This window comes from Sorex fumeus, unplaced genomic scaffold, assembly GCF_029834395.1.
Source record: "Sorex fumeus unplaced genomic scaffold, SorFum_2.1 ptg000002l, whole genome shotgun sequence".
NCBI lineage: Eukaryota > Metazoa > Chordata > Mammalia > Eulipotyphla > Soricidae > Sorex > Sorex fumeus.
In genome coordinates this window covers 4,383,763-4,411,673 of record NW_026606059.1, presented here as the reverse complement: position 1 = coordinate 4,411,673, position 27,911 = coordinate 4,383,763, and the positions used below count along the sequence as shown (strand labels likewise).

The following is a 27,911-nucleotide window of genomic DNA, read 5'->3' as shown; positions in this document are numbered from 1 at the left end:
GCCCATAATTATGTAGCATCCAGAATATAAAGAAAAACATTTTACATGAAATAATGGGGAAAAATGTGTTTCCCCCACTAACTTCAGCTGAAAACAAGTATCTATTTAGTTCTGCTCTGCATCTGCAGTATGTACAGTGACTGTGGGAATAATCTAACCAAAAAAGCAAAACAACAACTAAACCAAAAAAAAAAAAAAAACATGTGGTAGGGCACTAATAAGTGGCCAAATGCAACAGACCCTGCAAACTGGCCTATACGACTGAACTGACAGGGGTGGAGTGGGGAGGTGGGATGAACCGGACCCCTGAGGCAACAGACCCGAAAGCGAGTCAGGTAGAGGCGGTATGCATGCCACCCTACCAAGACCTGCACTGTGAAACCAGGGCCTCCAAAGTCACCGCGGAGTATGGCCCCAACCCCTCTCGCAAAATAATAAAAATAAATTGATGGGATTACACACCGATTCATTTTAAATTTATTACACGTCAATTTCATCCCATCAACGGCCAAGATCCAGAGACTATAAAACCAAACTCCCGGAAGCGCCCGGCCTCTTATGGTCTAGTTCTCGCTCTCAGAGAACCCGGCAGGCTACTGAGCGTATCCTGCCCCCATGGTGAAGTCTGGCAAGCTCCCCGTGGCATATTCGATATGCCGACAACGATGGGTCTCATTCCCCTAACCCTGAAAGAGCCTCCAATGTGGCACTTGCTAAAACCTCAGGGCTAGGACGGATGCAGACGTTGCTGCTCAAGGAAATCAATGAAAACAACGGTGGACAGTGAAAATAAATAATAATAATAATAATAACAAAACATCAAAGGCATATTGTCAGGTATTCAAAATCAAGGACCAGGGTCATCTAGCAAGCTCCTCCAGCTGGACCTGGAGAAAGAATTAAGTGTGTGGTGCGTACAGGTGGCAACACTGAAAACCTGTGCCCTAAATCAGCAATAAAAATCTGTATGTGGGTCTGCACATGGGAGGAAACGCAGTCCGTGCAAGTGCTACGCAGCCGCACAGTGGGATGCAACATGCATGCACGTGCGCGATGCACGACCCCGAGGCTACCCAAGGACCCCAGCAGGTGGTCCCGCCGTGCACCGCAGGCCCAGAGCATCGCTAGGCCGGTGGTCCCCGAGCCCGGAGCTAGGAGGAGGCCCTGAGCACTGCGGGGCGCGGCCCACACGCGCACACCAACCCCACTGGAGGGACACCGAGGAAGCGCCCGGGGCGACCCAATGCACCCAGCCCGATGCACCCACCCAGGTCCCAGGTCGTGCACCCCGCGGGCCCAGCGCCGCCTCCCGCCCCAGGGCACACGGGGCGGGGCGCGCGGGGCTCTGCGATCTGTTGGTAGCGCCTGGGACGCGCGCCCGGCGGGAGGAGGGTGGGGGAGGAAGCCCTGCGAGCCCTGCGATTGGTTCCTGGGACGCGCGCGCCGGGCGGAGGAGCCTTGCGATTGGTTCCTGGAACGCGCGCGCCGGGCCGAGCCCGCCCTGCGAGACCAGCGATTGGCTCCTGGGACGCGCGCGCCGTGGGAGGCCGGGGGAGGGGGGGTTCCGCTCTGCGAGATCTGCGATTGGCTGGTTGCCCCTGGGGATGCGCGCGCGCGCGCGCGCGCACACAGGGCCGGATTGGCCGTGCGAGACCTGCGATTGGCTGCCGGGGGCGGGGAGGCGGGCTCTGCGAGACCTGCGATTGGCTCCCGGGGGAGGGTTCCGCCCCGCGAGCTCTGCGATGCGCTGGTCGTGCCTGGGGCGCGCGCGCCGGGCGGGGTTCCGCCCTGCGCGAGCTGCGATTGGCTCCCGGGGGCGGGGGGGGTTCCGCCCTGCGGGCGCTGCGATTGGCTCCCGCGGGCGGGGGTCCCGCCCCGCGCCGTCGGCGATTGGCTCGGCGGTCGGCTGGCCGCGCCGGGCCGGGGGCGGAGTCGCGCCGCCGCCGCCGCCGCCGCCGCCGCTGTCGCCGCTGCTGTCGCTGTGCCGCGGCCGGGCCGGGCTCCGGGGACGGCGTAGGCGCGGGCCGGGGCTCGCGGCGCCCAGGGCGGCCATGGACGACGAGGTGGTGCGCATCGCCCGCAAGATGGACCGCATGGTGCAGAAGAAGAACGCGGTGCGGGCGCGGGGCGCGCGGGGGGGCGCGGCGGGCGGGGCGGGGGCGCGGGCGCGCGCGGGGCCTCGGCACGCGCGTCTGCGGGCCGGGTCGGGCCGGGCCGGGCCGGGACCGGACCCGGGACCGGACCCGCGGGCCGTGCGTGGTGGGCCGTGCGTGGTGGGCAGTGCGGGCCGGACTCTCGGGCCGGGCCGGGCGTGCGGGACGGGGAGTGCGGGGTGCGGGGCCGAGCGCGCGCGGGGTGCGGGGCCGTGCGGGGCCGTGCGGGGGCGTGGCTCGGGCTCAGCCCAGTCCCGCTCGGGGGTCGCCGGCCCCTCGGCCCCTCCGCCGCCCCCCGCAGCCCTGCCCGCCCCCGGCCCAGCTCCCCGCGGGCGGGCGGGCGGGCGCGCGGGACAGACGCTGCGGGGAAAGGGGCCGGCGGGGCTGGGGTGGGGGCGGGGGAGGCGGGGACACGGCCCCGGGGGTCGCGCCCGGGGCGGGCGGGGGCCACCGGCTGTCCCCGCCGAGCACCCCAGCCCGAGCATCCTCGCCCCGAGCACCCCGAGCCTCGCCTAGGCCGCAGCGCGCGGTCCCCGCTGCCCGCCCCTCCCGCGCCCTGGTCCCCGCGGCTCTGGTTCCGCTGGGCCCGCGACCCCCGCGACCCCCGCGACCCGCGCTGGGCGAGGTCCAGTTCGGGACTGGCTGCCTTGGCCTGGCTTGCAGCCGACCTGGGTTCGGCCCCGGGTCCCCCCGCCCCAGCACCGCCAGGAGGGATCCCCTTTCTTTTTTGCATTTTTTTATTAGTGAAACACCATGAGGTACAGTTGTAGACTTACAAAGTTTTGTGCTTGGGTTTCGATTATACAATGATCAAGTACCCACCCCTCCACCAGTGCCCATTTCCCACCACCACGGGTCCCAGCACCCCTCCCAACCCCCACCCCCCCCCCCCACCCTACCTCTGTGGCAAGGCATTCCCTTTTGTTCTCTCTCTCCTTTTGGGTCCTGTGGTTTGCAAAAGAGGCAACGGGTGACAATCCTGTTGGGTCTAGAGTCTACTCTCAGCATGCTTCTCCCACTGTGGGCAGATCCCAGGAGGGATTCCTGAGCTCAGCGCCGGGAGCGACCCCTGAGCCTTGCAGGGTGGAACCCAAAAAGCAAAATAAAGTTCTGTTTGGAATACTAGACACTTGCCCCCCCCCCCCCCCCCCCCCCCCGTGGGGTTTGCACACTTTTTCTGTCTGGGGGTCTTCTTCATTGCTTTGGAACATTGCTTTCAGAATTCCAGTTTTCTAGATTGTGCTTTGGGGGCCTCACCTGCTGTGGCTTGGAGAACCCCCCGGGGACCCTGCTGTCAGAGTTTGCGCCCGGCCTGTGAGACCATCTCCCTGGCTCCCGCAAAATGACATCTCTTGCTTTTTTTCCTTTCTGCTTTTGGTGAAGAGCAGTGGTGATCAGTCAGAGTTGACAGTCTCCGCCGTACCTAATAGATGACAGTGAAGCCGGTTCTGATTGAGCGTTTTCTTTTTTAAATGTTTTGCTTTTTGGGTCACACCTGGTGATGCACAGGGGTTCCTCCTGGCTCTCTGCTCAGTGCTCAGGAATCACTCCTGGCAGTGCCCGGGGGACCCGATGGGATGCTGGGAATTGAACCCGGGTCGACCGCGTGCAAGGCAAACACCTCCCCTGCTGTGCTGTCGCTCCAGCCCCCTGAGTGAGTGTTTTCTTGGAGGTGTTTGAGCTGCACTGAGGTCCCTGGCCCTGGGGTGCTGCCCGGTGCTGTCTGGGAACACCGCCTTGGCGGACCAGGACTTCCCGACCCGGCTCCTGTCTCTGGCCTCTCACGCAGCCTTTTGAGACCTGCTGTGACTCTTCTGGTTTTGCCGTGTTCTGTTGCCTCCACTGGCAGTGCTCAGGCTCTCAGGGTCGCTCCTGGTGGGTGGGGGACCCTGTGGCGCCCTGCTGTGCCCGCCCCCCATTCAGCCACCTTGCTGCACGCTCTTGGTGTCTGAGGCTCACCCAGGCAGGCAGGAAATAAATGTGGAAACTTGGGAAGTTTCTTTATTGTCTGAAGGACCTTGACTGCAAAGGACAGATAGCGTTGTTCCCAAGAAGTGCTCTTTTTGCCCTCTTCTCGTGCCCTGTGGGGTGGCATGGATTGGGACAGGGGTCCCCGGCTTGGTGGCAGAGCTTGTACGTGTGGCTGTGTCGAGGTGGTCTGTCTCATAGTTAGGAAACTGGGGGCGTGGGTTTGAATCCAGAGCTAAGTGGAGGTGGAGAGTTGTATGCTAATGGGATAATATTTTTTAAGGGGGGGGCACCCCCAGCGGTGCTCAGGGCTTCCTGCTGGCTCTGCTCTCAGGGGTCATGCCTGGCAGGCTCAGAAGAGGTGGTGCCTGGACTCGAACCTGGGTCAGCCGCATGCAAAGCAGCCACCCGCCCACTGTCCGGCTGCTCTGGGGGGGGGGGGGGGGCCTCGACTGTGATCTTGAGCATTCCGGGGGCTCACGGGTTTGGATGCTTCGGGGAAAGCGCTCCTTTCCGCCCAGGTTCAGCGGGGGGAGCCAGCAGCGGCCCGGGAGTTGTTTGTTTTCCTGCCCGTGCTGTGAACGTGCTGTGACGGGGCGCGTGAACTGTGGGCGCTTTCTTCCTCTTGCATCATTGTCCTCGGCGGCTGCTGCAATCCCTCACACGGAGCCTTCCAGGCAGGTGGTGCCGGAGCGAGAGGGTGGCTTCCCGCCGGGGAGGGCGCCCCGGGAAGGCTGGAGGGCAGAGGCTGAGGGCCTCGGCCCTGCGCCTGGCTGTTCCTTCTCTACTGAGTTTGTGGGGTTTTTTTTTCTTTTTTCTTTTTGGGTCCCACCCGGCGATGCACAGGGGTCACTCCTGGCTCTGCACTCAGGAATTACTCCTGGCGGTGCTCAGGGGACCATATGGGATGCTGAGAAGAATCAAACCCGGGTCTGCTGCATGCAAGGCAAACGCCCTTCCTGCTGTGCTATTGCTCCTATCCCAGATTCAAGTATTCTTGTTTGTTTTAAATTCCCTGAAGTCAGAGTTCAGCCTCCCGGTCTCGCCGGTGGCTTTATCCTTAGCACCAAGCAGACGCGGGCCTGGGGGCTTGCAGAGGGGGGAGAGGCTAGCCGACAGGCTCTCCCGCCTCTCCTAGTTAGCCGCCCTGGGACTTGGCGCAGGCTTCTAAATTTATCTAGACTCGGAGTTTCCTCGTCTGTAAAATGGGGATTAGGAGATTATCTGCTTCTGCCGGGCTGCTTTGAAACAAGGGAAGGAGGCCACGAAAAAGTAAAGTTGAACCCGGTTCTTGGCGCGTAGTCATTATCTGTCGCGAGGTTCATGGAGGCGCTTTCCTGATTTTTGGTTCCCACCCTGCAGTGCTCGGGGTCCACTCCCGGCCCCGGGCGGGTGCTGGGGCGTCCCGTTTGCCGTGCGCGGGATGGACCCGAGGCTGGCTGCCTGCAGGACTCTGCTTTCCCCGCTGTGCTCTCTCCAGTCCCTGAAGGCTTGGGATGGGGGCGCACGCTAGGCAGTGCGCAGGGGGGACTCCTGGCTCTGCGCTCAGGAGTAAGTCTTGGCGGGGCACAGGGGACCGTGTGGGATCCCGGGGATCGAACCCGGGCCGGCGTACCAGGCGAGCGCCCTGCCGGCTGTCCCACTGCTCTGGCCCTCCCCTACTTTTTCTAAGCCGTGTTTCCACGTGGATCATTGGTTCTCTTTGCTGTTTGGTTTTGGGGCCGCGCCACCGGGTGGGTGGTGCCCGGGGCTTCCTCCTGGCCCGGTGCTTAGCCATCACTCCGGGTGGGGCTCAGGAAACCATCCGGGGAGCCCCAGCCTGTCACCAGGGCGGAGAAGTCAACCTCAGCACAGATGTCCCCTCAGACGAGACGGACCGAAATCACCCCGATGGAAATAGAATTTGTCTTCGCGCACACACGGAGCTGTGAATGAAAAAGATCCTGATTTTGTCCCGTTCATGACATTTAACTTTTGCTTTTCCCCAGTCTTTCTCTGGCATCAGTTTTTAGCACAGAGGAAGAGTGTGATGAAACGAGTGCCAGTCTGGCTCTTCTGCTCGGGGGAAGAAACCCTAGCCATCTGGTGCTCGAGGAAAACTGGGTTTATTTTTGCTTTGTTTTGGGCTGTTCGTGGCAGCCCCGGGTGTCTGGCTCTGTTCTTCGGCATCGCTCCTGGCCGGGCTCAGGAATCGGGGTGCAGGGGGTCCCGCTGGGTACGCGCGAGGCAAATGTCGACCGGTTGTCCTCCCTCTTCAGCCCCCAGGACCTTCTTTTATTTATCAATTTTTATCTTGAAAAATTTTTGGGTCACATGTGGCAATGCACAGTGGTTCCTCCTGGCTCTGCACTCAGGAATTACCCCTGGCGGTGCTCGGGGGACCCTATGGGATGCCGGGGATCAACCCGGGTCGGCCGCGTGCGAGGCAAACGCCCTCTGCTACACTACCACTCTGGCCTGACCTTGTTTTATTAAGAGTATTTTGGGGGGAGGTTTGAGTTTCCGTTTGGGGGCCGTATGCCACAGTGCTCGGAGGGGCTTGGGGCCCTGTGTGGTGCGCCAGGTTCACACCCAGGCCGGCCGGTTGCAAGCACGTGCTCTGCCTGCTGGCTTCTCTCTCTGCTCCGGGACCTTGTTCCCTAAGGAACCTCCGGAAGCTGTGGTTCTCTGTCCCCTTTCTTACCGACCCGGGTCCGAATGGACCAGAGTGACCATGAAGACCTAGGTAGGAGGAAATTGTCCTCAAGATCGCACTCAGGCCCACAGTCTCTAGGTCAGAACTTTTGGAGTCTGGTGTTTTAGAATTCCAAATTCTTTATATTTTACAAAGACAGCACAGCGGGTAGGGCGTTTGCCTTGCATGCGGCTGACCTGGGTTTGATTCCTCCACCCCGCTCCGAGAGTTCGGCAAGCTATACCGAGAGTATCTCGCCCGCACGGCAAAGCCTGGCAAGCTCCCCGGACATATTCGATCAGCCAGACACAGTAACAAGTGTCACAATGGACGTTACTGGGCCCCTCGAGCACATCGATGAACAACGGGAGGACAGTGACGGTGACAGTGCAGTCAGTACACGTGTATTTCATCATCTCCCGAGGAGATGGGGGCAGTTTTCAGAGCCCAGGCATTTAACACACGGACAGTGGACCGAGCTGTATGGCGTTGAGGCGAGGTCTCGGTGAGTTTGCTTCTGTGCCTTTCCGAGGCTTCTGGATTTAGGACTTTCGGTGTAGACTGCATTCACGTTTTTGAAACTGTCAGGCTTGTCGAAATTACTGAGTGGCAGTACATTTAAAGTATGGTTTTTTTTTCCTCTAACAGCTATATTTCACCAGTATCAGTTACTCCCACATAAAATCAATTTATAGAATTATTCCCCCCCCCAGAGCTGATGTGGGGGCGGGCCACACCCAGCGGTGTCGGGGCTCAGTCCAGGGGGGCGTGGGGACCCCAAGGCCTGCAGGGGTCAGGCACGGGTTGGCTGTGCACGGCGAGTGCCCCACTGTGGTACTGTTGCTTCTGTCCTGTAGGATTTTAGCATCGGAAGAAGTCCTTCAAGTTGTGACTCATGAAAGTTCATTATTAATTACGGCTGGAGTGATGGAACAGCCGGGAGGCGCCTGTGTGCGGCTGGCCCGGGTCAGTGCTGGCGCCCGTGGGGCCCCTTTCGCGCTTTGCACGCACGAGTGACCCCCGAGCAGCATCGGGGTGGCCCCGAACAAGCAAAATTTGTTAATCTAATCTGTTTCCTAACCTCCTTTCAACTGAAGTATTTAGAGGTGCCTGGCTAAGTCGAAATGTTTCTGTTACCAGAGGAAGCGTTTTCATGGTCTTATTAGCCAAGCCTGATGTCGCTTTGATTTGATTTATTTTTGAAGTTTTGTTTGAAGTCACCGTTGGTGCCAGCTTTAGTTGGGGGGGTGCTCCCGGATTCTGGGGTGTCAGGAGTAGAGGCAGAGGAAGTGCCAGAAATGCCCTTCCCGGCTAGACCCGCTTCCTCCTGTCCCCAGTGGGAACTTCTTTTTTTTAAGTGTATAAATGTTTTATTTTACTTTTTTCACAGTTACAAAGCTGTTCATGGCTGGGTTTCAGCCATCCAGCGGTCCAGCACCGTCCATCGTGCACGGTCCCTTCCGCCAATGGCCCGTTTCCCCCGCCTCCGTGGAAGGTTTCTGTGTACCGTGAATCCAGCGATCCCAGAGTTCTTGTCTTTCTGTGGGTCCTCCGTGCTGGACGTGCTCTGGGAATTTCTCTTGGGTCTTTTTCCTGGCGTGTGCTGCTCTCACTGGGCTGCACATTAGTCAGGAGCCCCTCGGCCTCTTACTCGTGTTCTTTTTTTTTTTGCGGGGGGGGGTCGCATGTGGTGGTGCTCAGCGAGTACTCCTGCGGGCCCGCGGGACCCTCGGGGTGCCGGATGGACCATGGCCTGGCCATGCGTGGGGCGGGCGCCCTCCCCACCTCGCTGTCTCCGCGTCGTGGTGGGACGGGCTGGCCGCACACCCCTGTCGTCGGGGGCTCCCTCTTACTCACGGGTGGTTTTCCCCAGGCTCCCGCTGCAGTGCTCAGGGCCCGCTCTCGGCTTGTGCTTTGCTTTGGGGGGGCCCTGAGGTCCCACCAAGCCCCTGCCCCCGCTCTGTGCGCGCTTCCTCCTCCCTCCCTGGCCCCGTCTGCCATGGAGGGGCCCGGGGGCTCGCTCCCCAGTGGAGCAACTGCCAAGTCAGGTCGGCCTGCAGACGGCCAGGCCGAGCGCATGGGGTCATGGTGGGGGTCGGACTCGCCCCCTGACGCTCCCCAGTGAGCGGCTCCCCGGGGCTCTGGAAATGCCCCTCGCACCCGGACACACCGAATGTTCGCAGAGCCTCGGGAGGAGAGCGGCCGCACGGTCCGGCCGTGCAGGGCGCAGAGCCGGCCAGGGGTCAGACGCGGGAGGGACAGACGCAGGACACTCCTGGGCGACGCAGGAGGGCGGCAGCGACTGCGCTGGCCTTCTCGGGGCAGCTGGTGGCCGAGTCTCGGGGCTGGTCAGGCTCCAGGGCCCAGGGGCCTCTTGGTGGTGGTGGTGGGGGGTCTTTGGTTTCACCTCGGGGGGGGGGGGCACGCCGCCCTCTGCCCCCAAAAGCAGTGAAGTCTGGGTTCTGCCTGCGAAATCGCTTCAGAGACCCTTGGCGATTTGCTTTGCCCCCGGGTGGAACGTATTTGCCTGACTTGGGTATTTGTGTGCAAGAGGGGAGACAGGACTTTCCCTTCGAAGACGAAAGTACCAGGTGCTCAGGCAGCCGCGGCTGGAGGGTGTGTTTTTTATTAGCGGCAGTTGTGGTGATGACGTGTCCCAACGTAGTGCGTGAAGTGAATGGAAGTCAGGTTCTGGTCTGGAGCCACAGCCTTGCACGCAGCCGGCCCGGCCGACCCGGGTTCGATTCCTCCGCCCCTCTGGGAGAGCCCGGCCAGCTACCGAGAGTATCTCGCCCCCACAGCAGAGCCTGGCAAGCTCCCCGTGACGTATTCGATATGCCAAACACAGTAACAACAAAGTCTCCAATGGAGACGTTACTGGGCCCGCTCGAGCAACTCGACGAACAACGGGAGGACCGTGCTACAGTGCTACGAAAAACTCCTTACAGTGTGGCCGAAATACCCGCTGCAAACTGCAGGCGGCGCTGTCGCCTTTCCCGTCCCTCTTCGAGCTTATTTTCCATGATTTCTAGACGGAAAACGGCAGTGGGTAGGTCTGTGAGCTTCGTGTGAACCGTTATTTGGGGGCCGTCACTAGTGGTGCTCTGGGCTCCCGGGGATTCAGGAAGTGCTGTGCCATCAATGACCATCAGTTACTCTCTCCCTCTCTCTCCCTCTCTCCCTCTCTCTATTTCGTACTTTTTTTTTTTCTTTTTTGGGTCACATCTGGCGAGGCACAGGAGTTACTCCTGGCTCATGCACTCAGGAATTACTCCTGGCAGTGCTCGGGGACCATATGGGATGCTGGGAATCGAACCTGGGTCGTCTGTGTGCAAGGCAAATGCCCTACCCGCTGTGCTATGGCTCCAGCCCCTCGTACTATTTTTATTATTTCAAATTCTTGATCGAATCACAGTGATAGACGCAGTTAGAAAGTTGTTCGTGATTGGGTTTTGGTCATACAGTGTTCCGACCCCCGCCCCTCCGCCGGTGCACGTTCCCCACCTCCAGTGGTCCCAGCTCCCTCCTGCCCCTGCCTGCCTCCGTGGTGGGTTCTTTTCTTCATCCTCCCTCCCGACGCCCCCCCCCCCGCCCCCTTGCCGTATGGATACTGAAAGGTTATCAGGCGGGTCCCTGTGTCTGCTCTCAACACCCAAGTTCCTGTCCAGAACGATTGTTTCCAACTGTTGCTGTCACCCAGCATTGTTCTGACCTAGATAAGTCAGCCTCTGTGAGCTGTCAACAGGACAGTATAGATTAGATTTGACTTTATAACTTGCGAAATTCAATGTGAAATTTTATTTTATAGGCCGGAGCGTTGGATTTGTTGAAGGAGCTTAAGAATATTCCTATGACCCTGGAGTTATTACAGGTATGTGTAGTTCATACCATGAGCTTTGAGTGATTGTCAGAAATACTGAAGCATCTTCAGTACCAGTGGATTTTTTTTGGGGGGGTGGGGGTGGAGGGCTGATATTGTCCTACCATGTGAAACATTGCTAGGGTGTTTTTTCTTTCTCCTGAAATAATAAAATAAATCAGCAGCCTCCCAGGTGAGATTCTGGAACAGTGTTTCCTTCTTTGACGAGGTTAATGCTGAACCTTCAGGGTTGGTGGTGGGAGAAGAAATCTCCCCGGAAAAGGTGGCTTCTCCTTTGCCTCCTCTCGGGTTAGAGTCAAGCCAGTAACTTCAGTTTTTTCCCGATCTGACCGGTCTTATTCTTCACTGCTCACCTTTCTTCCTGGATTTCTCATCTATACCCACCATAATTTGTTTTGTGCAGCTTATCACCAATAAGTTGCTACCAGAGTGTTCACATAATATTTCTTTAAAAGAAGATGCATGAGATTGCATCTCGCTCTGGGGACGTTAAATCCTTTTATCTGAGGGATTACAAATCAAGCCTTCTGTGTTAAACAGATTTTTTTTGGGGGGGGAGGAGGGGAGCACAGGGGTTCCTCCTGGCTCTGCACTCAGGAATTACTCCTGGTGGTGCTCGGGGGACCCTGTGGGATGCTGGGAACCGAACCTGGGCTTACTGCATCCAAAGCAAACACCCTCCCTGCTGTGTTAACCGAGCCAGCCCCCAAACACCTTCTTGGGACAGCACATTAGTTCTTAGTGGTAAGTATTGATTTGAAGATATCTTTGTCTTAAGACGACGGAACACCGTCGTAAGAATTTCTACGAAGGGGGGCGCTGGAGCCACAGTACAGCAGGGAGGCCGCTTGCCTTGCACATGGTCAACCCGGGTTTGACTCCCAGTATCCCATATGGTCCCCTGAGCGCCGCCAGGAGTGATTCCTGAGCGCAGAGCCAAGAGTAATCTCTGAGCATTGCTGAGTGTGACCCCCTCGAAAAAGCAAAAAAAAAAAAAAAAAGACTTTCTATAAAGGTTCTTCCCTACTCTAAAATGGAGATGGGAGTCTGGGAAGGGCAAACAAACTGATAAGCTGTCTAAAGAAAATCGTTTGCACCGAGTTTTGTTGTTGCATTGCAGTCCACAAGGATCGGGATGTCGGTGAACGCCATCCGCAAGCAGAGCACGGACGAAGAGGTGACGTCGCTAGCCAAGTCCCTCATCAAGTCCTGGAAGAAGCTACTAGGTACGGCGGGCCTCTCTTCGGCTTGCGTCTGTGATGTTCTGGCTTATTCAAGTATTTGGAGGCTGCCCGTTTTTCTCCTTTTGCTCATAGGCGAGCCGTGAGCAGCGCCTTCGTAGTAGTCAGAGGGAAAGGCCTCGCTCTGATCGCCCGGAGGGTGGTCGCCTTCTGGAAGTTAGCCAGACCGAACCTCCTTGGCGCTCCAGACTTGAGTCAGAGTGCCTCTCTGCTCACCAGCGCTAGGAGAATAACTGCACGGACATCATTTGCTTGTGGAAACTTTAGGATTCCTCCCCAAATCAGAAGCGTCCTGATTCACGATCCTAAATCGTGGGGTTTCACACACGCGAATGTTTCAACACCACATTCTCCACCGGTGCCTGCAGTCCCCTGCCGCGGTCTCGGGGCCCTCGTACCCACCTGGGCCCCTGCCGTGGTCTTGGAGCCCCTCGTACCCACCCGGGCCTGCCCTCGTTCATTCACCAGTTCTCTCGGATGTGTTCGTTTGCTTGTAGCCCACACCTGGGTTCAGGCCTTAGTTCTGGCTCTTCGCTTAGGAATCGCTCCTGGCAGGGCTTAGGGGATGAGCGTGCCGGGGATTGATTGAGCCGGGCCAGCTGCCTGCGAGACAAGCTCCCTGCCTGCTGTGCTGTCACTTGGGCCCTGGATTTGACTTTCTGTTGTCGTGTCTGTAGCCTGTTACGTACATTTATATTTATATCATATGCTTCAGTTTTTTTCACGAATCTCATACATTTTCAGATGGGCCATCGACTGATAAAGACACCGAAGAAAAGAAAAAAGAAGCTGCAATTACATCACAGAACAGCCCTGAAGCGAGGGAAGAAAGGTGCTTTTGCTCTTGGGTGTTAATTTATGTTGACTATCGTGATTTGAGCATTCCTTCCTTCGTGGCCTTAAGATCCTAAATCTAAGTTCTGTGTCTATTTTCCACTCAAGCAATTCGTGATTCATACACTCTGAAGTTTCTTGCAGGAAGACACGATGTGAATAAGAAATCGTGTACCCTGTAATTGACAGGTTTAATTGATTTGTTTCGTTGATCGGGTCACACCTGGCAGTGCTCAGGTCTTACTCCTGGTTCTGTGCTCAGGGGTCTGTCCAGGGGGGTTTAGGAGACCTTGTCTGGGGATTGAGCTGGCATCTGGCTGCATGCAGAGCGTGTCCCTTCTGCTGGGCTGTTTCCCACGCACCTTGTCAAGGTATTGGTGGGGCCCAGTAGTTTTTTTTTTTAAACACTGCAGGGTGATTAGGGTTATTTTCACAAATTTTCTGATATACTTATTTTTTAATAATTACTACTACTATATTATGCATTGTTATTTTATATATTAGTACTAGCCAAATTTGATGATACAAGATGAAATTTATGGTAGGTTCAATATCAGTTAATAACTTTTTTTTTTTCATTTAAAATTTTGAGATAATTCTGGAGTGTTAGAAAAATTTAAAACTTGTACAGAGAACTCCCACTTGTCCCAGTTAAACATACTACCTTTCCCAGATTATGCTGATATATATGTGTATGTGAATAGACGCACGTTTATTTTGAGCCAGATGTCAGTCATTTGCTGGTGCATAAAAGATCTACGGATGAGGGGCTGGAGCGATAGCACAGCGGGGAGGGCGTTTGCCTTGCGTGCAGCCAACCCAGGTTCGATTCCCAGCATCCCATAGGGTCCCCTGAGCACCACTAGGAGTTAACTCCTGAGTGCAGAGCCAGGAGGAACCCCCTGTACATCGCCAGGTGTGACCCAAAAAGAAAAGAAAAAAAAAGATCTACGATGAAAGACATCAGTGCATGTTTTCTTACATATAACAACAACACACAGCCATTAATGTCCAGAAATTAACATGAGTACAGGACTTTTTTTTTCTTTCTAATCTCTAGACTTGATTAGTTTCTTACCGAATGTTCCAATGATGTCTTTATTTCAAAGGGAAAAAAAAATATTCCAAAGTTTCATCTAACACTTTTTTTTTTCTGGTTTGTTTTGGGCCTCACTGGGTGATGCTCCTGCCACATTCTATTCCTGACTCTGCTCAGGGGTCACTCCTGGCGGGCTGGGTCGGGCAGGGGCGAGGCAGGCGTTTGGCTGGCGCACCTCCATAGGGTCACACAGTTTCTTTAGTTGCATGCCCTAGTTTGTGTTCACCTGCGATGATTTGTCAGTATATTATTGTCTTTAATTTTTTTTTCTTTTGGCCTTTTTTTTTTTTTTTTTGCTTTTTGGGTCGATGCTCAGGGATTCCTCCTGGCTCTGCACTCAGGAGTTACCCCTGGCGGTGCTCAGGGGACCATATGGGATGCTGGGAATCGAACCCGGGTCGACCGCGTGCAAGGCAAACGCCCTACCCGCTGTGCTATCTCTCCAGCCCTTTTTTTTTTTTTTTTTTTTTTTTTTGGTTTTTGGTCTTTTGGCTTTTTGGGTCACACCCGGCGGTGCTCAGGGGCTACTCCTGGCTCTGCACTCAGGAACCACCCCTGGCGGTGCTCAGGGGACCCTATGGGATGCTGGGAATCGAACCCGGGTCGGCCGCGTGCAAGGCAGACGCCCTCCCCGCTGCGCTATTGCTCCAGCCCCTGTCTTCAATATTTCTGATATTTTTGGAAGGGGCAGAATTTGTGGATTTTTGCAAGTACTTGCGTTCTGTTACTTTCAAGTTATTTAATGCTGTAAATACCAATTATGGAAACAGACAAATTGATAATTTCAGGAGGGGTGCGGGGCGTCAGATATTTTTGTCGGCTTTCGGTAGTTGAGGTTTGAGGTAGAACCTCTCCACAAAAGTGCCGTTGTCCCCCAGAGCACGGCGTGCTGTGCTTGAGACGTGGACCTGTAAGTAAGCAGCTGTTAACGTGCCTGCCCGTGGGAGCAGTTGTCCCCACACCCAGTTGCCCCTGAAGAAGAGCATCTCTGAGTGTGTCGCCTTGGCTCTCGGTGGCTTGGGGAGCGGCTGAGGGCTCCTCCACTTGGGGCCAGTGGGGGAGAAGGCAGCGCGGGTTAGCTCGGGCAGGAGGCCCCAGGATGTCAGACGTGGGGCCGAGGGAGACGCGTCTTCCACAGTGCCCGCGTCCAGGGCGGCCCGTGGCACATTGGTCTCCTGGGCACACCAGCAATCGTGCTCCCTGAGCACAGCACCGGGAGCAACCCCCGAGAATGCCACGCGGGGCCCAGGCGCGAATCAGCCAGACAGAAAGCACGTGACTGCACGACGCCTTGAGTGGGAGCGTGGCACCGTGACCTTGGTTCGCTTTTCCCTGGGGGTTGATATCTGCTTCCTGAGAATGCACAGAGGAGTCCGTCCTGTTCTTTCCTTGGGCGGCTCCTCCTGGCCAGGGTCAGGCTCTTGTCTTGCAGGCGGCTGGCCCGGGTTTGACTCCCCCGCTGGGCGTGCGGTTCCTCTAGCCCAGCTCTGAACGCAGCCTGAGCCCTGCCGGTGTGGTGTGCTGTCCCCACACCCAGTCGGCAGGTAGATCGTGACTGACGGAGGGGGTGCTACCCCCCAGCGCCGTCGTCACTCACCTCCAACCCTGCTGAACTCGGCCACTGAGCTGACGCCACGGGGAAGGCCTCGCCCACCCCAGAAGGCACGGCGGCAGAGCCCTGTGTCCTGTGTCCCCGGGACTGGGGGCTGGGCGGGCATCGGTGTCAGTCGGAAACACCTCTGGTGAGCGGTGTGCACGTGACCACTCTGCTCGCGGTGGGTTGGACGGGGTGGGGTGGACAGTGTCCCGTGCTGTGGGGAGCACGCGGGAGGTGTCACGGCCTGGGGCAGCTCAGATCTTCGGAGGGCGAATGATAGACTTGGAGAAAGTTTGTGACCGATAGCTTTAGTGAGTAGAAGTGAATTGTTACCAATCAAAAAAGTACTTTGGCAAGACTCTTAAGTTCATCAGAAGCAGTTAAATGATGGACTCGGGTGTGAGATTGTTTAACTTCTGTTTGTTCTTTTTTCCTTTTCTTCTTTTTTTGGTGTGCTCAGGGGCCCAATTGGGGGGCTGAACCCAGGCTGGCCAGCTGCAGGGCAGACGCCCCGCTCGCGGCCCTGTCACTCCCGTTCCGCAGAGTCGCTCAACTCCTGACTGACTGAGTCCCTTTCTGCAGAGTAACTGAGGCCTCTCTGTGTTTTCATGAGTCATAGGGTTTTCATTTTGCAAGTTGTGTCTTGAATAGAAGCCATGCTGTTTTTTCAGTTGGTCAGGGTTTTTCAAGTATTTCCTCTTCCGTTTTTTGTTCAGAACTGTCATATTCTTGGTGTCATCTCTTTGCCTTTTTTCACAGTTGAGGCCCTTCCCTGTTGTGTAGATCTCTGCTGTGCGCTTTCTCCACGAATGCTGTTTAATGCTTAAAAGGCGAATCGGGGGGCAATTTTTTAGAGTATGTTTTCGGTTTGGGTTTTGGGGTTACATCCGGAAGACGCAGGGGTCACTCCCGGCGCCGTGCTCAGGAATTCCTTCTGCCGGTGTTGGGGACCATGTGGGGTGCTGGGGTGCCAACCTTGGTCAGCCACGTGTAAGCAAGCACCTCACCTGCTGTGCTCACTCTTAGGCCCCCAAGGGAAATGCGGCTTTGATTTTCAAAAACGTGAGAGAGGGGCTGGAGCGATAGCACAGCGGGGAGAGCATTTGCCTGGCACGCGGCCAACCCGGGTTCGGTTCCCAGCATCCCAGAGGGTCCCCCGAGCACCGCCAGGAAGAATTCCTGAGTGCAGAGCCAGGAGTGACCCCAAAAGGAAAAAAAAAATGAGAGATTTGTTTCTACTGAATGTTTTTGAGATGATGGCGGGGCTGGTGCCACACCCAGTGGTGCTCGGGACTGACTCCTGGTTCCGAGCTCAGGGATCTCTCCTTCTGGGTTCAGGGGACCATACGGGGTGCTGGGAATTGAACCTGGGTCAGTCGCGGGCAAGGCAAGCGCCCTCCCCACGGTACCATCACTCTATAAACTTCTAAGTTCATGTGCTTTTTCCCCCCCCCTCATTTAAGAATCACTTTAAAAGATCGCTTATTTTGGCCGAAGAATTGCTTTTAGAGCGTAATAGCAGTGTTACTTCAAGTGAGTGTTTCCTGATTTCTTTTTGGTGTGTGTGTGTGTGTGTGTGTGTGTGTGTGTGTGTGTATTTTAGTAGCTCCAGTGGCACCGTCAGCAGCAGGAAGGACGAGACGAACGCCCGGGACACTTACGTCTCCTCGTTCCCGCGGGCGCCGAGCACGTCCGACTCGGTTCGGTTGAAGTGTCGGGAGATGCTGGCCGCGGCCCTCCGGACAGGCGGTGAGTTGAGCGTGGCCGTTCCGTCGCCGGCTGCCGTTTCCGCGCACAGCCGGGCCTTCTGCGTCCCCTGCCCGAGGCGTCTCTGCTTAGCTGGGCCTTGTTGCTGGGGGACTGAACACAGAGCAGGTCAGGGCACCGGCCCCTCAGCTCCTTGGGAGAGAGTCCCCGAGGATCGTGCTCACTGGGGTATACGGCTGGACCTACGCGGGGCCCTGACGTTGCAGTGAAGAGTTACCCTGTAGGACGAGTCCTGAGCCACTTGTTTCCCTGGCAAAGCTTCACGCACAGTAACAGTTTATCACCTAATGAAGAGTTCGCCTTTTTTCCCCTAAGCCCAAGGGAGGGAGATCTGGTTTCCTTCCTTATCTACCCCGTCTGCTTTGATTTTCTTACTGTACTTTATCTGCGCTCTTCTTTGTCCTTCCTGGTTCCTTTTTATTTCTCTGTCCTTTTGAATATTTGCATAGTGGTCTCCTGAACGTCTTTGTCCACGTGCTTGGCAGCTGAAATGAATAGTTCCGTGGCATTGGAGCCCGAGTCCCCAGAGAGAAATCAGACAGTCCTTTCTCTAACTTGGCTCTGCTCTCTGCTGGAGCCACCGGGATTTGCGGAGCTGGGAAGTGAGTTGCCTGCTAGGTCAGCGTCCCCCTCACTCCTGAGTGCTCACGAGTCATCCCTCCAGGAGCACTGTGGACAGTCGGGGAGTCCCAAGGAGAGAGCTGATGGGAGCTGGAAATCTAGTCAGGTGACCAGATCCCAGAGATGCAGAACCCAGAAGATCCATTGTCGAAGCAGATGGGATTGAGGAGCTAGGAATGTCGATTTACTTATTTATTTATTTTCTACATGTTGAAAATTTCAAGTATGTTCGTCCGTCCTCTTGATAACTCTCTGCGCCTGTTTTTAGATGACTACATCGCCATTGGAGCCGACGAGGAGGAGTTGGGATCTCAGATCGAGGAAGATATCCTTTGTGTATATGTTGATCGTTGTTTTCAGTAGTCTGTCAGTTCATCGTTTTTCTTTTTAGAATTCACAGTCTTCTCCTTTTTTGCGCTTCTGTCTCGAATCTGGTGTTCTCACGGGAAAGGGGAGGAGTGTTGGTGTGTTTTATTCTTGATTACTTACTTCCTGGTCCCTCAAAAGTAAAACACGCGGCGTAGATTGTGTTCCAAGCTGTGTCAGGGCGGAGAGCACGCTGGTTACGTGTGCCGAGAGGGTTCAGCTGCGTTTCCACGGCCCCAGGGCTCACTTGGAGAGGGGGCGTGTTGTGCTGACACCCTGGGGAAGGATCTGGGGGGCTCGGGCTGTGTTGGGGTGACCGGCACTGTCCTGGTGGAGACAGAAGATGGCCTGTCGGGAGGGCCCCTCGGGCCCACCCCTGCAGGACAGCCCCTTTGCAGAAGCCCGGAGGGACACCAAACCTTCCTGCTGGGGTTAGGGTCAGGTTCGGGGGAGTAAGAGCCAGCGACAGTCCAGCCCTGGTTAGAGTGTTCTCTGAGTCGCGCTGGAGAGGTAGCTTACGGACTTGGAACCGGAACAGACTTTTAAAACCGTGTTAACCTGTGTACGGTGGGAAGGAGCCTTGTGGAGAGATGGCCCCCAGGACAAGCACTGTCACTGGTGGTCAGAGATCAAGGAGTCGGCCAGAGACGTGTCTCGTTAACTTGCTCCAAGCTGGAAGCAGTTTGGGGGGACCGCTTTGAAGTTTCAGGAGTTCTGACTTTGGCAGAATAGGATTTCTTTTTATTTAACCCTCTTTCCTTAATGACCTAGTACCTATATATCAAGAAATAAGGAATACAGACATGAAGTATAAGAATAGAGTACGAAGTAGGATATCCAACCTTAAGGATGCCAAGAACCCGAATTTAAGGAAAAATGTGTTGTGTGGGAATATTCCTCCTGACTTATTTGCTAGGATGACAGCAGAGGTGAGTATACAAGAATGTAATATGTGCGTAATGCGATTTAATCGTGTAGTCTGATCAAATAATAAAGTGCTAAATATTTCCTTGTAATAAGTTCTTAGTAACTATCGTGTGTGTGTGTGTGTGTGTGTGTGTGTGTGTAGACTGGACAAATTTAATTTTTGAAAGTTTTTTATTTTTACAAATTTTTGTATATTAAATTTAATTTTATACTTGGGTCTCATCATGATACTAGCCCTGTGGCCTGGACCAATGCTGAAGGCTTTATGCTTTTGAAATCAGTGCTGTGTCCCTTCACAATAGTCATGATCTTGACTTTGCCTAAAAAAAAAATCTAAGCGATTTTTCACCCGCCTCTGTGGCAGACACACACACACACACACCCCTCTGTGGCAGCCTCTAAGTGATTTTTCACTTGTGGATTATTATGAATCTGACCGATGAGACGAATCTCCTCGTTGCAGACTCTGTAATCTTTAATTCCTTTTCACGGTTGAATTCTACAGAACGGGTCCTGTGGTTCCTTTCATTCCTATAAGGGAATGAGGCAGAAAATAAAACTCGTGGCTCTGTTTGGAGATCAAATGTTTTTGCTGTGGTTTGGTTTTGTGCCACACCCAGCAGTGCTCAGGGCTCAGTCCTGGCTCCGTGCTCAAAGATCACTCCTGGTGGCCTCTGGGGATCACCCGGGGTGCCAGGCATTGAACCTGGGTCAGCTGCATGCAGGGGTCATTCTACCTGCTGTACATTGCCCTGGCCCCTTGTAGGTAGGAATTTTCGGAGAGTAGCTGCAGTGTTTCCAGATTCGTGCTGTTTTATTAAGCATCCAAAGAGAATACATTTGGCTTTCTCTGTAATAAAATGTGTTGTTTTTGATTTTTTAAAGGCATATTAAAATAATTCAATATTTTGGACAAGTAGAGAACTTAAACTTGTTGTTTTCAAGAATTTGTCACCTTTTTCTCTTTATCCCCTTTTTTCTGCTTTTCCTCAGTTGTTTTTAAGCAGTCCCAGACACTCTCCCTAGAATTTGACCATTTTGTGAGACTTTTTTTTAAAGTATGTTTCCTTGGGCCGGAGTGATAGCACAGCAGGTAGGGTGTCTGTCTTGCATGCGGCCGACCCGGGTCCAGTCCCCGGCATCCCATCTGGTCCCCCAAGCATCACCAGGAGTAATTCCTGAGTGCAGAGTCAGGAGGAACCCCTGAGCATCGCCGGGTGTGACCCAAAAGGCAAAAGAAAAATTAAGCTAAATTTTTTTTTTTAATACGATTTCTTATATTTTAACCACAGCCAGCGAAGGTGACATTTTTTTTTGTATTATCCAAAATACCTAGTATTTTCCTGATTGGATGTCTACTTTGTATCAAGAGCTGTATCTGAACAAATGATGTAGAGTTCTGTCTTGCCGATTCGGTTTTGTGCGGGGCCCCCTGAGCCGTGCTCGGGGTCGGGCCCCAGCCGAGACCGCCATCCTCCTCTGCGGGTGGAATCCTACTGAAGCCGAGAGCCGGTCTCCTGGTTTTTGTTTTGTTTTGTTTCGTTTGTTTTCTTAATGACGTTGACCTGTTGGACAGACCGGTGCACTTGTTCCACACCCCGCAGAGTGACGTGTCTTTCCTAAAGATGTGACCGAGCTGTCCTGTAGATTTTCTGTGATTTGGAATTGAATCCTACAGATTTGAGCACATACGAGCACAGACGACTGTGTTTGGCAGGGAGTGAGGGGCTGTCCCGTGCCGGGCAGTGTCCAGGCCACTCTTGGCTCTGCGCTAGGGCGTCGCTTGCGGTGGGCCTGGGGGTGCCGGGGTAGACTTGGCTGCTTGCCGGTGCCTCCCCTCCGCCCCGTCCCCGGTCCGCTGCTCTCGGAGCGGTGCTCTTCCCTCCTGCCTGCCGTCAGGAGGAGCGTGCGTCCCGCTGCCGTGCTCTCGGCGCTCCGAGACTATGGTGGGTTTGGGTGTTGACAGCCTGACCCCTTGAGGGGCAGGTTCCCGGGGGCCTCCCTGTCCGGGGTGCTCGTCCGCTCGTGACCCTTGCTTGCCCGGATCGGTTCTCCCGTTGGCAGGAGCCACAGAGCGGTTTCGAAGATTCTGTGATCTTCGAATTGATTCGCTGTCTTTCTTTGGGACGAAGCATTTCCCCTCATAGACTTCGACTCTTGGGTTTTTCTCCGCTGGTTTGAAGAGCAAAGAGGATTCCTTCCCCGTAGGTGATGAGTTTCCAGAAGGGCGAGTCGGTGCCCTGGCGAGTGAGAGCCTCGGTCCGTCTGCTTCCACGTGCTGGTGCACTGTTCCCCATCTCGGGCCTCCTGTGTCCCGGGGGGCCTGGTGCTGTGCCGTCGTGTTTTAAAGACTGAAGATTGTTCTGCCCGTGAGGGGCCAGGGTGGGCTTCCATGGACTCCTCTCTCCGTTCGTGTTACGAGTGACCCCCGTGCTTCCTGGCCTCGATGGCCGTAGCGACTCCTGTGTGTCTGTTGGCTGAACCGGGCCCAGACATCCCCTGCAGAGGCCGTGGTCCCTCGTCGGGCTGGGGCGAGGGCCCAGTGGTGGGGAGAGCAGTGACACTGCAGATGCCTGTTGCTGCAGGAGTGCATGGTTCCCATACAAGCCTTGGTCCACACACCTTCATCGTACGCAGAAGAGTTGGAGGGTGTTAGCAGCAAAACAGAGAGAGAGAGAGAGGAGAGAGAGAGAAGGAGGGAGGGAGGCGGGGTTGGTGGTGGGTGGGGACAAGAACTCGCTTTTTCCACTGTGAGAGCTTGAACGGTCGATTTTAATTCTGGGATGCGCGGAGTCGGCACAGCAGACGGTGCCTTAACTGCTTGTCGCCGCCCGTAGGAAATGGCCAGTGACGAGCTCAAGGAGATGCGGAAGAACCTGACCAAAGAGGCCATCCGGGAGCACCAGATGGCCAAGACGGGGGGCACGCAGACGGACCTGTTCACCTGCGGCAAGTGCAAGAAGAAGAACTGCACCTACACCCAGGTGGGCGCCGGCCTCTGACGCTGTCACGGGAGCCAGGGTGGCTTCCCAGGGCGGAGATGAGCCTTCCCGGGGGGGTGCTCCCATCACAAGCACGTTCCAGTCCCTTCGAAATGGATTGGTATTGTTACGCTTCCTAGCGTGACTCAGTTAAAATTTAATCGAAAGCCATTTGATTCAGTAAATTTATAAAATCTTGCCGGATTTAACAAAATGGCCATTTCCCCCCTCATGAACAGCCCACAGGGGCTGGAGAGAGAACGCAGTGGGTAAGACCCCGTGGCCGACTCCGCCTTCCGGGGCCGAAAGCAGGAACTTTCAGAACCACAAACCAGAAAACTTCTGGCTGTTGGTTTTGTAACTTGAATAGTGGATGATGACCATGAGGGATGTGTGTGTCTTTTGTTTGGTTTTGGGTTTTCGAGCCACGCTGGCTGTGCTCAGGACTCACTCCTGCACCCAGGACGGTGCTGGGGGCCCATGCGCAGAGCAGGGACGGAAGCGGTCCCGGCTGCCCTGGGACGGGCGTCTGGGCTCGCCTTGGTCCTTGGGCCTCTGGTTCTGCGGCTGCCTGCGTAGGGAGGCGCTGGTGGTTTCATCGGAATGAAATATTTCTGATTTTTACAGCTTTGCTGATTCACAAGAAAGCACCCATGTCTGTTGTCTTGGGGTGAGGCCGGCCCCTGCCGTCCTGAGGGGGACCCGACACTGTGCTTACCTGGGGCCTCAGCGCCCACGTTTGTGGCCCTCGGGGCTCTGGGCCGCTGCGTGCGGGGCCTGTGCTCTCTTCCCGGCCTGAAACTTGGCGTGTTTTAGGGACCGTTTCTCTGCTTCTTAGTGATCTGCATGTTTTGCATCGGGATGGCCGTTTATCAGAATTATTTGATGTGTGACTTGACATGATTCCCCACGTACCTGGGGTAAATTAAACATGAGCAGTGAACAAGGAGGGACTTAGGCATAGGTGTGGGATTGAATGAGCCCTGTTGACGTCCAGTGTTCTGTTGAGGCCAAATCTCCAGTAAGAGTCTGACGTTTTCCGCTTGCTTTTGCCGTAGGTTCAAACTCGGAGCGCTGATGAGCCGATGACTACGTTTGTCGTCTGTAATGAGTGTGGGAACCGGTGGAAGGTATGTGTGTCTCTGGGCGCTTGGTCCTCACTGGATAGAACGCGGGACCTCAGGCCCTTTGCTCGGCCCACCCAGGCGCCCACACGGACGTCAGCCAGTCCCTGCACGCCGTCCCCAGTACTCTGGAGTCGGGAGTGGTCCTTGCTCTGGAACCCCCCGGGGCTGACTGAAACAAAAGAACCTTCTTAGCTAAAGCCAGAAACCCACGGGTGTCCGGCCCCGCGGTGGGGACCAGCTGTTCCTTAGTTCAGGGACATCCATCAGCTCCTGACCTTGGTTTCTTCCTCCGTTTAAACGTTTTACTCATAATGAACGTTGAAATAAAACACTGACAGCAATTAGATTTCTGTCCTTACATGTAAAATTCCTCTGTGGGTAAGACTTAAGCGCAAAGAAAGGATGGGAGGACGTCTTGATTCAGGTCTCAGGTTCCCTGTGTGTGCTCATCTTAAACACAAAAACATTCCGCAAGGACGCCAGCAGAAGCCAGCCCACTAATTTAAGGGGGAGGACGAGGAGCATCTTAGAGGGACATTCCTTTAAGTTGTAAATGGGTTTTCCCACTCATCCTCTGATAAGATTTTTTTTTTTTTGCTTTTTTTGGGGTCACACCCGGCGTTGCCCAGAGGTTACTCCTGGCTCCTGTGCTCAGGAATCACTCCTGGTGGTGCTCAGGGGACCATATGGGATGCTGGGAATCGAACCCAGGTCGGCTGTGTGCAAGGCAAACGCCCTACTCGCTGTGCTATTGTTCCAACCCGTGATAGGATATTAAAGGGTGAGAATCGATAGACGGTTCAGATGCATGAATCATGCTCTTGGGTACGATCGAGTCATTCTTTGCTTTTCAGTTCCAAGCATAGTCTTCCACATTTTGCTTCTAGAGAGACACATTGTGAAGTCCTAGTACGCTCGGGACTCATGGCTGAAGGAGCCACTGGAGAGGGCCCCAGGGCATGTCAGGACCGTCTCAGAGTCCCAGAAATGAGAGCGCCGCTAGGGCTCCTGCCTCAGAGAGGAACCTTCTAGAGTTCCAGCGTGATTCTTTTTTGGTTTTTGTTTTTGGGTCACAACTAGCGATGCACAGAGATTGGTTCCTCCTGGCTCTGCACTCAGGAGTTACTCCTGGCGGTGCTCAGGGGACCCTATGGGATGCTGGGAATCGAACCCGGGTCGGTTGTGTGCAAGGCAAACGCCCTTCCTGCTGTGCCATCTCTCCAGCCCCTCCAGCGTGATTCTTGAGCTAATCTGGGGGGTGATCGTTACCCAATGCTGGGATTGATTGAGCTGAGGCCGACTGCACGCAGGGCCAGCGCCTGAGCCCCTGTGCTCCCTCTCGGACCCCGTGAGATGTTTGCACAGGGCCCGCGCCCAGCCCTGGGGTCAGCCTAGGGCCTTGGACAGGAGCCTTGGTGCTCCTGCTGGGCCCGTCCCACCCAGGCCATTGGTTTAGTTTTATGAATATCTTACAAGGTCTGGGTTGGGGGGGATAGAGGGTGGTGGTGGCAGCTGCCCAGGGCTTATTCTTGCTCCGTACTCCAGGATGCCGGGGACCGTATGGGATGCCGGGGTCAGAGCAGCGCCACTGTGTGCAAGACCAGCACTGGGCTGTGCTCTCTCCAGACCCAGAATTTTCTTTTTTTTTTTTCTTTTTGGGTCACACCCAGCGATGCTCAGGACTTACTCCTGGCTCTAGCACTCAGGAGTTACTCCTGGCGGTGCTCGGGGGACCATATGGGATGCTGGGAATCGAACTCAGGTCAGCCGTGTGCAAGGCAAACGCCCTACCCGCTGTGCTGTCACTCCAGCCCTCCTTTCCTTTTTTTCTTCTTTTTTTAAAAGAATGATTCTTAATAGATTTTTAAGCTTGATGCTTATTTCGAATCACTCCCGTAGGTTGTCCTTTATTTCCCCTGAAAATCAGAATCGAATTAAAGATGTTGGGGAGGATGTGTCTCCCGCAAGCGTGGCAAGGAACCTTGCCTGCAGACACTCATCTAGGGGTCGAGGCCAATTTCATTTAGTTTTATTTTTAAAGAATTGAATCACCATGAATTACAGAGCTTATTGTAAACCGAAGGCCCCTGGTATTAAGGGTCATCGTGATTTGGACCAGTTGTTTGGGCCAGTTGCCAGATGTTTGTGACACGGGTCTGTATGAGGTCACTGGCCTTTTGGTTTTGTTGTGCTTGTGTGTGTTCGGGCCACAGCCAGTGGCGCTGGGGGATCCCTCCTGGGAGGCCTCAGGCCCAAAGGGGTCCCGGGATGAGACCCAGGCGGGCCATGTGCAAAGCCGTGCACCCCTACCCGCTTCCCGCCCCGCCTGTCCTGTCTTTCCTTTTTCGGTTCTGTGGAGAGTCTCTGGTGACTTTTTGAAGATGATTCTTGAATTTGTTTCGTATGGCGTTGTGGTTACTAATGGTATGGGCATTCGCAGCAGTTTTTGAATGTAGACTGGCATATGTTCCAGATTGGGTTTTAAAAAATTGAATTTCTGATCAGAAACTGTTGCTGAGGTGGCTTCCTCTGGACGTTCAAGTTAGAGATAAATTTTTCAGGTAGAAAATATCGAGAAGGGGGGGGGGGCGTTTGCCTTGCATGCAGCCAACCCGGGTTCGATCCTCGGCACCCCATAGGGTCCCCCGAGCCCGCCAGGACTCGCCGTGAGTGTGGTGGGGGTTGCCAACCCCCCCCCACACACACACATATACACACAAAAAATGTTTAAATAGATGAGATAGACGAGAGGTGCTTCGTGAAAAGCATTTCACGCCTCTGAAGTGACCGTGCAGGGATTAACGCACTTGCCGTGAGAGCCGGGTTCGTCCCTGGCCCCACCTCTGGTCGCTCCTGAGCACTGCTGGGCCCCTAACCCCCTAGCGTCTGCCGCCCTGTCCCCGGTCCCCCCCCCAATTTTTTGATAACGGTTTCTTAGATGCTCCCTCAGATTCTAAGAGCCATCAGCTAGGTCCTGGGGTGTGTCTTCCTCTCTGAAAGAGACAGCATCTTTCGCTAAACTGCTCCTTTGTGACGATGTGTGCTAGATGCTGGTTTTTAAATGAGGTTGGGTTGTACCCACTTGTTTGTATTAAAGGTCTCGCCAAAAAAATAAAATTGATTTTTTTTTGTTTTGTTTTGACAGTTCTGTTGAGTTGGAAGAATTGGAGAAATTTCCGGACCATTAAGAAAATGGATTTTATAATTAGTTTTAAAGCTAAGCAGAGCAACTAGTTTCCTGCAAATCAGATTTTTTAAGTAATGTACATCCTTTGGGTTAGATTTTGTTCCTGACAGCATCCCTTCCTTAAAAGCCGCTCTAGTGTCAGATTAGTAGAGAGACCATTTAATTGTATGGCATCTGTTTCAAAACATTCTTTCTCTTTTTTTTTTTATATAAGTAAGTTGATATTAAACTTTTATCAGTTAAACTGTCGGTTTCTTCTCACCTACTTTCCTTCTCTAAGGAAAATGTACCTTAACAATATTATTGTCTGAAGCATACGTAGTCAAAATGGTATTTTTCTCAGTTAATACAGAAACGGATAAATGGAAGTTACGTTTCTCCCCTCCCCCCCAATTTTGGCATGTACTGCAAATAGTGAAGGAGGAGAAAAGGTCATATGAAAATTTTATCAAGTGTGTATTCAGATAATACCAGCTTCTCTAAATTGTACATACTATTTGAACTAGAATATGAAATTGATCTTAATTATTATGTTCATAAGCCTGGGTAAATTAGCTATTTTGCATTCGTAACTGATCATCACTTGTAATTCCTTGTACATGTTTACTTGTTCTTTCATCGATTTATTTCACTTTCGTCGCCATCCGCTGGGTTGTATTTGCCTGTTTCCAACAGTCCTTCGGCTTTGCAGAACGGCTTCTAGTTCGGTAGACTTCCTAAGTCTCAGCGCGGGCCAAGAGTGGGAATTTCCTGCTGCCTCCCTCCCCTTCCTGCGAAGATTTTGTGTTCGCATTTACCCTAGCGTAGTCCTTGTCAACCAACAGTTCTCGGCTGGTCTTTGGCTTGGAGATCTGGGCTGGCCGAAGATTAAGTGTAGGACGGGTTGGCCGAGTTCGTTAAATCATTAAAACTCGCCACTCCCTAGGGAGAGCGGGGTTAAGGGAGAAAATATCTTTGTCGACAGTCTTACTGGTTGACTTTCTCATGGCTGAATGAACGCAGAGACAGACGGCCTGTAACGCACTCTGGTTGACATCGGGGCTGCGTTTGGCCGTGCAGAGGCACCGTTTGTCCTGTTCGGAGCGAGGGGGCTGGTTTCCACTTGGCCCCGTAGGCCCCAGTTGCCCTGGCCTGTCTTACAAGTTCCCTGTCACCCAGCCCACACATGATCATGTTGCACCTTGGCTCTGCTGCGCACGCGCAGGAAGGCCTCCGCGTCCGCGGTCCTTGCCCCGACTCCCCCTTGGCCCACGTTCGCAAATCAGACGACGTTACACCGAAGACAGCTTCTAAAGCTCCCTAACTGGCCGCCAGTTCCACTCCGTCCGCTTTGTCGGCTCATGCACTTAGCCTTTGTTTGCCTCATTTTCAAAATTGAAGTGGATTTTTGAAAGAACAAATTGAAGAATGACGTTAAAATTACCCTATGTTTAAATTAAGTGATCCATTTTAAGATTTGTAATTCAATAAAGTTTCTTGTTATTAAACA

At 54.4% G+C, this 27,911-nt stretch overlaps 2 protein-coding genes across 3 annotated transcripts in view; one reads left to right on the top strand and one right to left on the bottom strand.

Annotated features, from left to right (window-relative positions):
- Positions 1-27,911, bottom strand: part of RGS20 (regulator of G protein signaling 20) — a 113,467-nt gene that overhangs the window by 34,056 nt on the left and 51,500 nt on the right. The window lies entirely within an intron of this gene.
- On the top strand, positions 1,986-27,911 carry TCEA1 (transcription elongation factor A1). Its single transcript, XM_056109761.1, has 10 exons — positions 1,986-2,114; positions 10,604-10,666; positions 11,796-11,901; positions 12,661-12,748; positions 17,050-17,195; positions 18,103-18,159; positions 18,975-19,129; positions 21,965-22,111; positions 23,167-23,238; positions 26,381-27,911. Exons 1-10 carry the CDS (start codon positions 2,052-2,054, stop codon positions 26,387-26,389), a joined length of 906 nt encoding a protein of 301 aa, XP_055965736.1. The 5' UTR covers positions 1,986-2,051; the 3' UTR covers positions 26,390-27,911.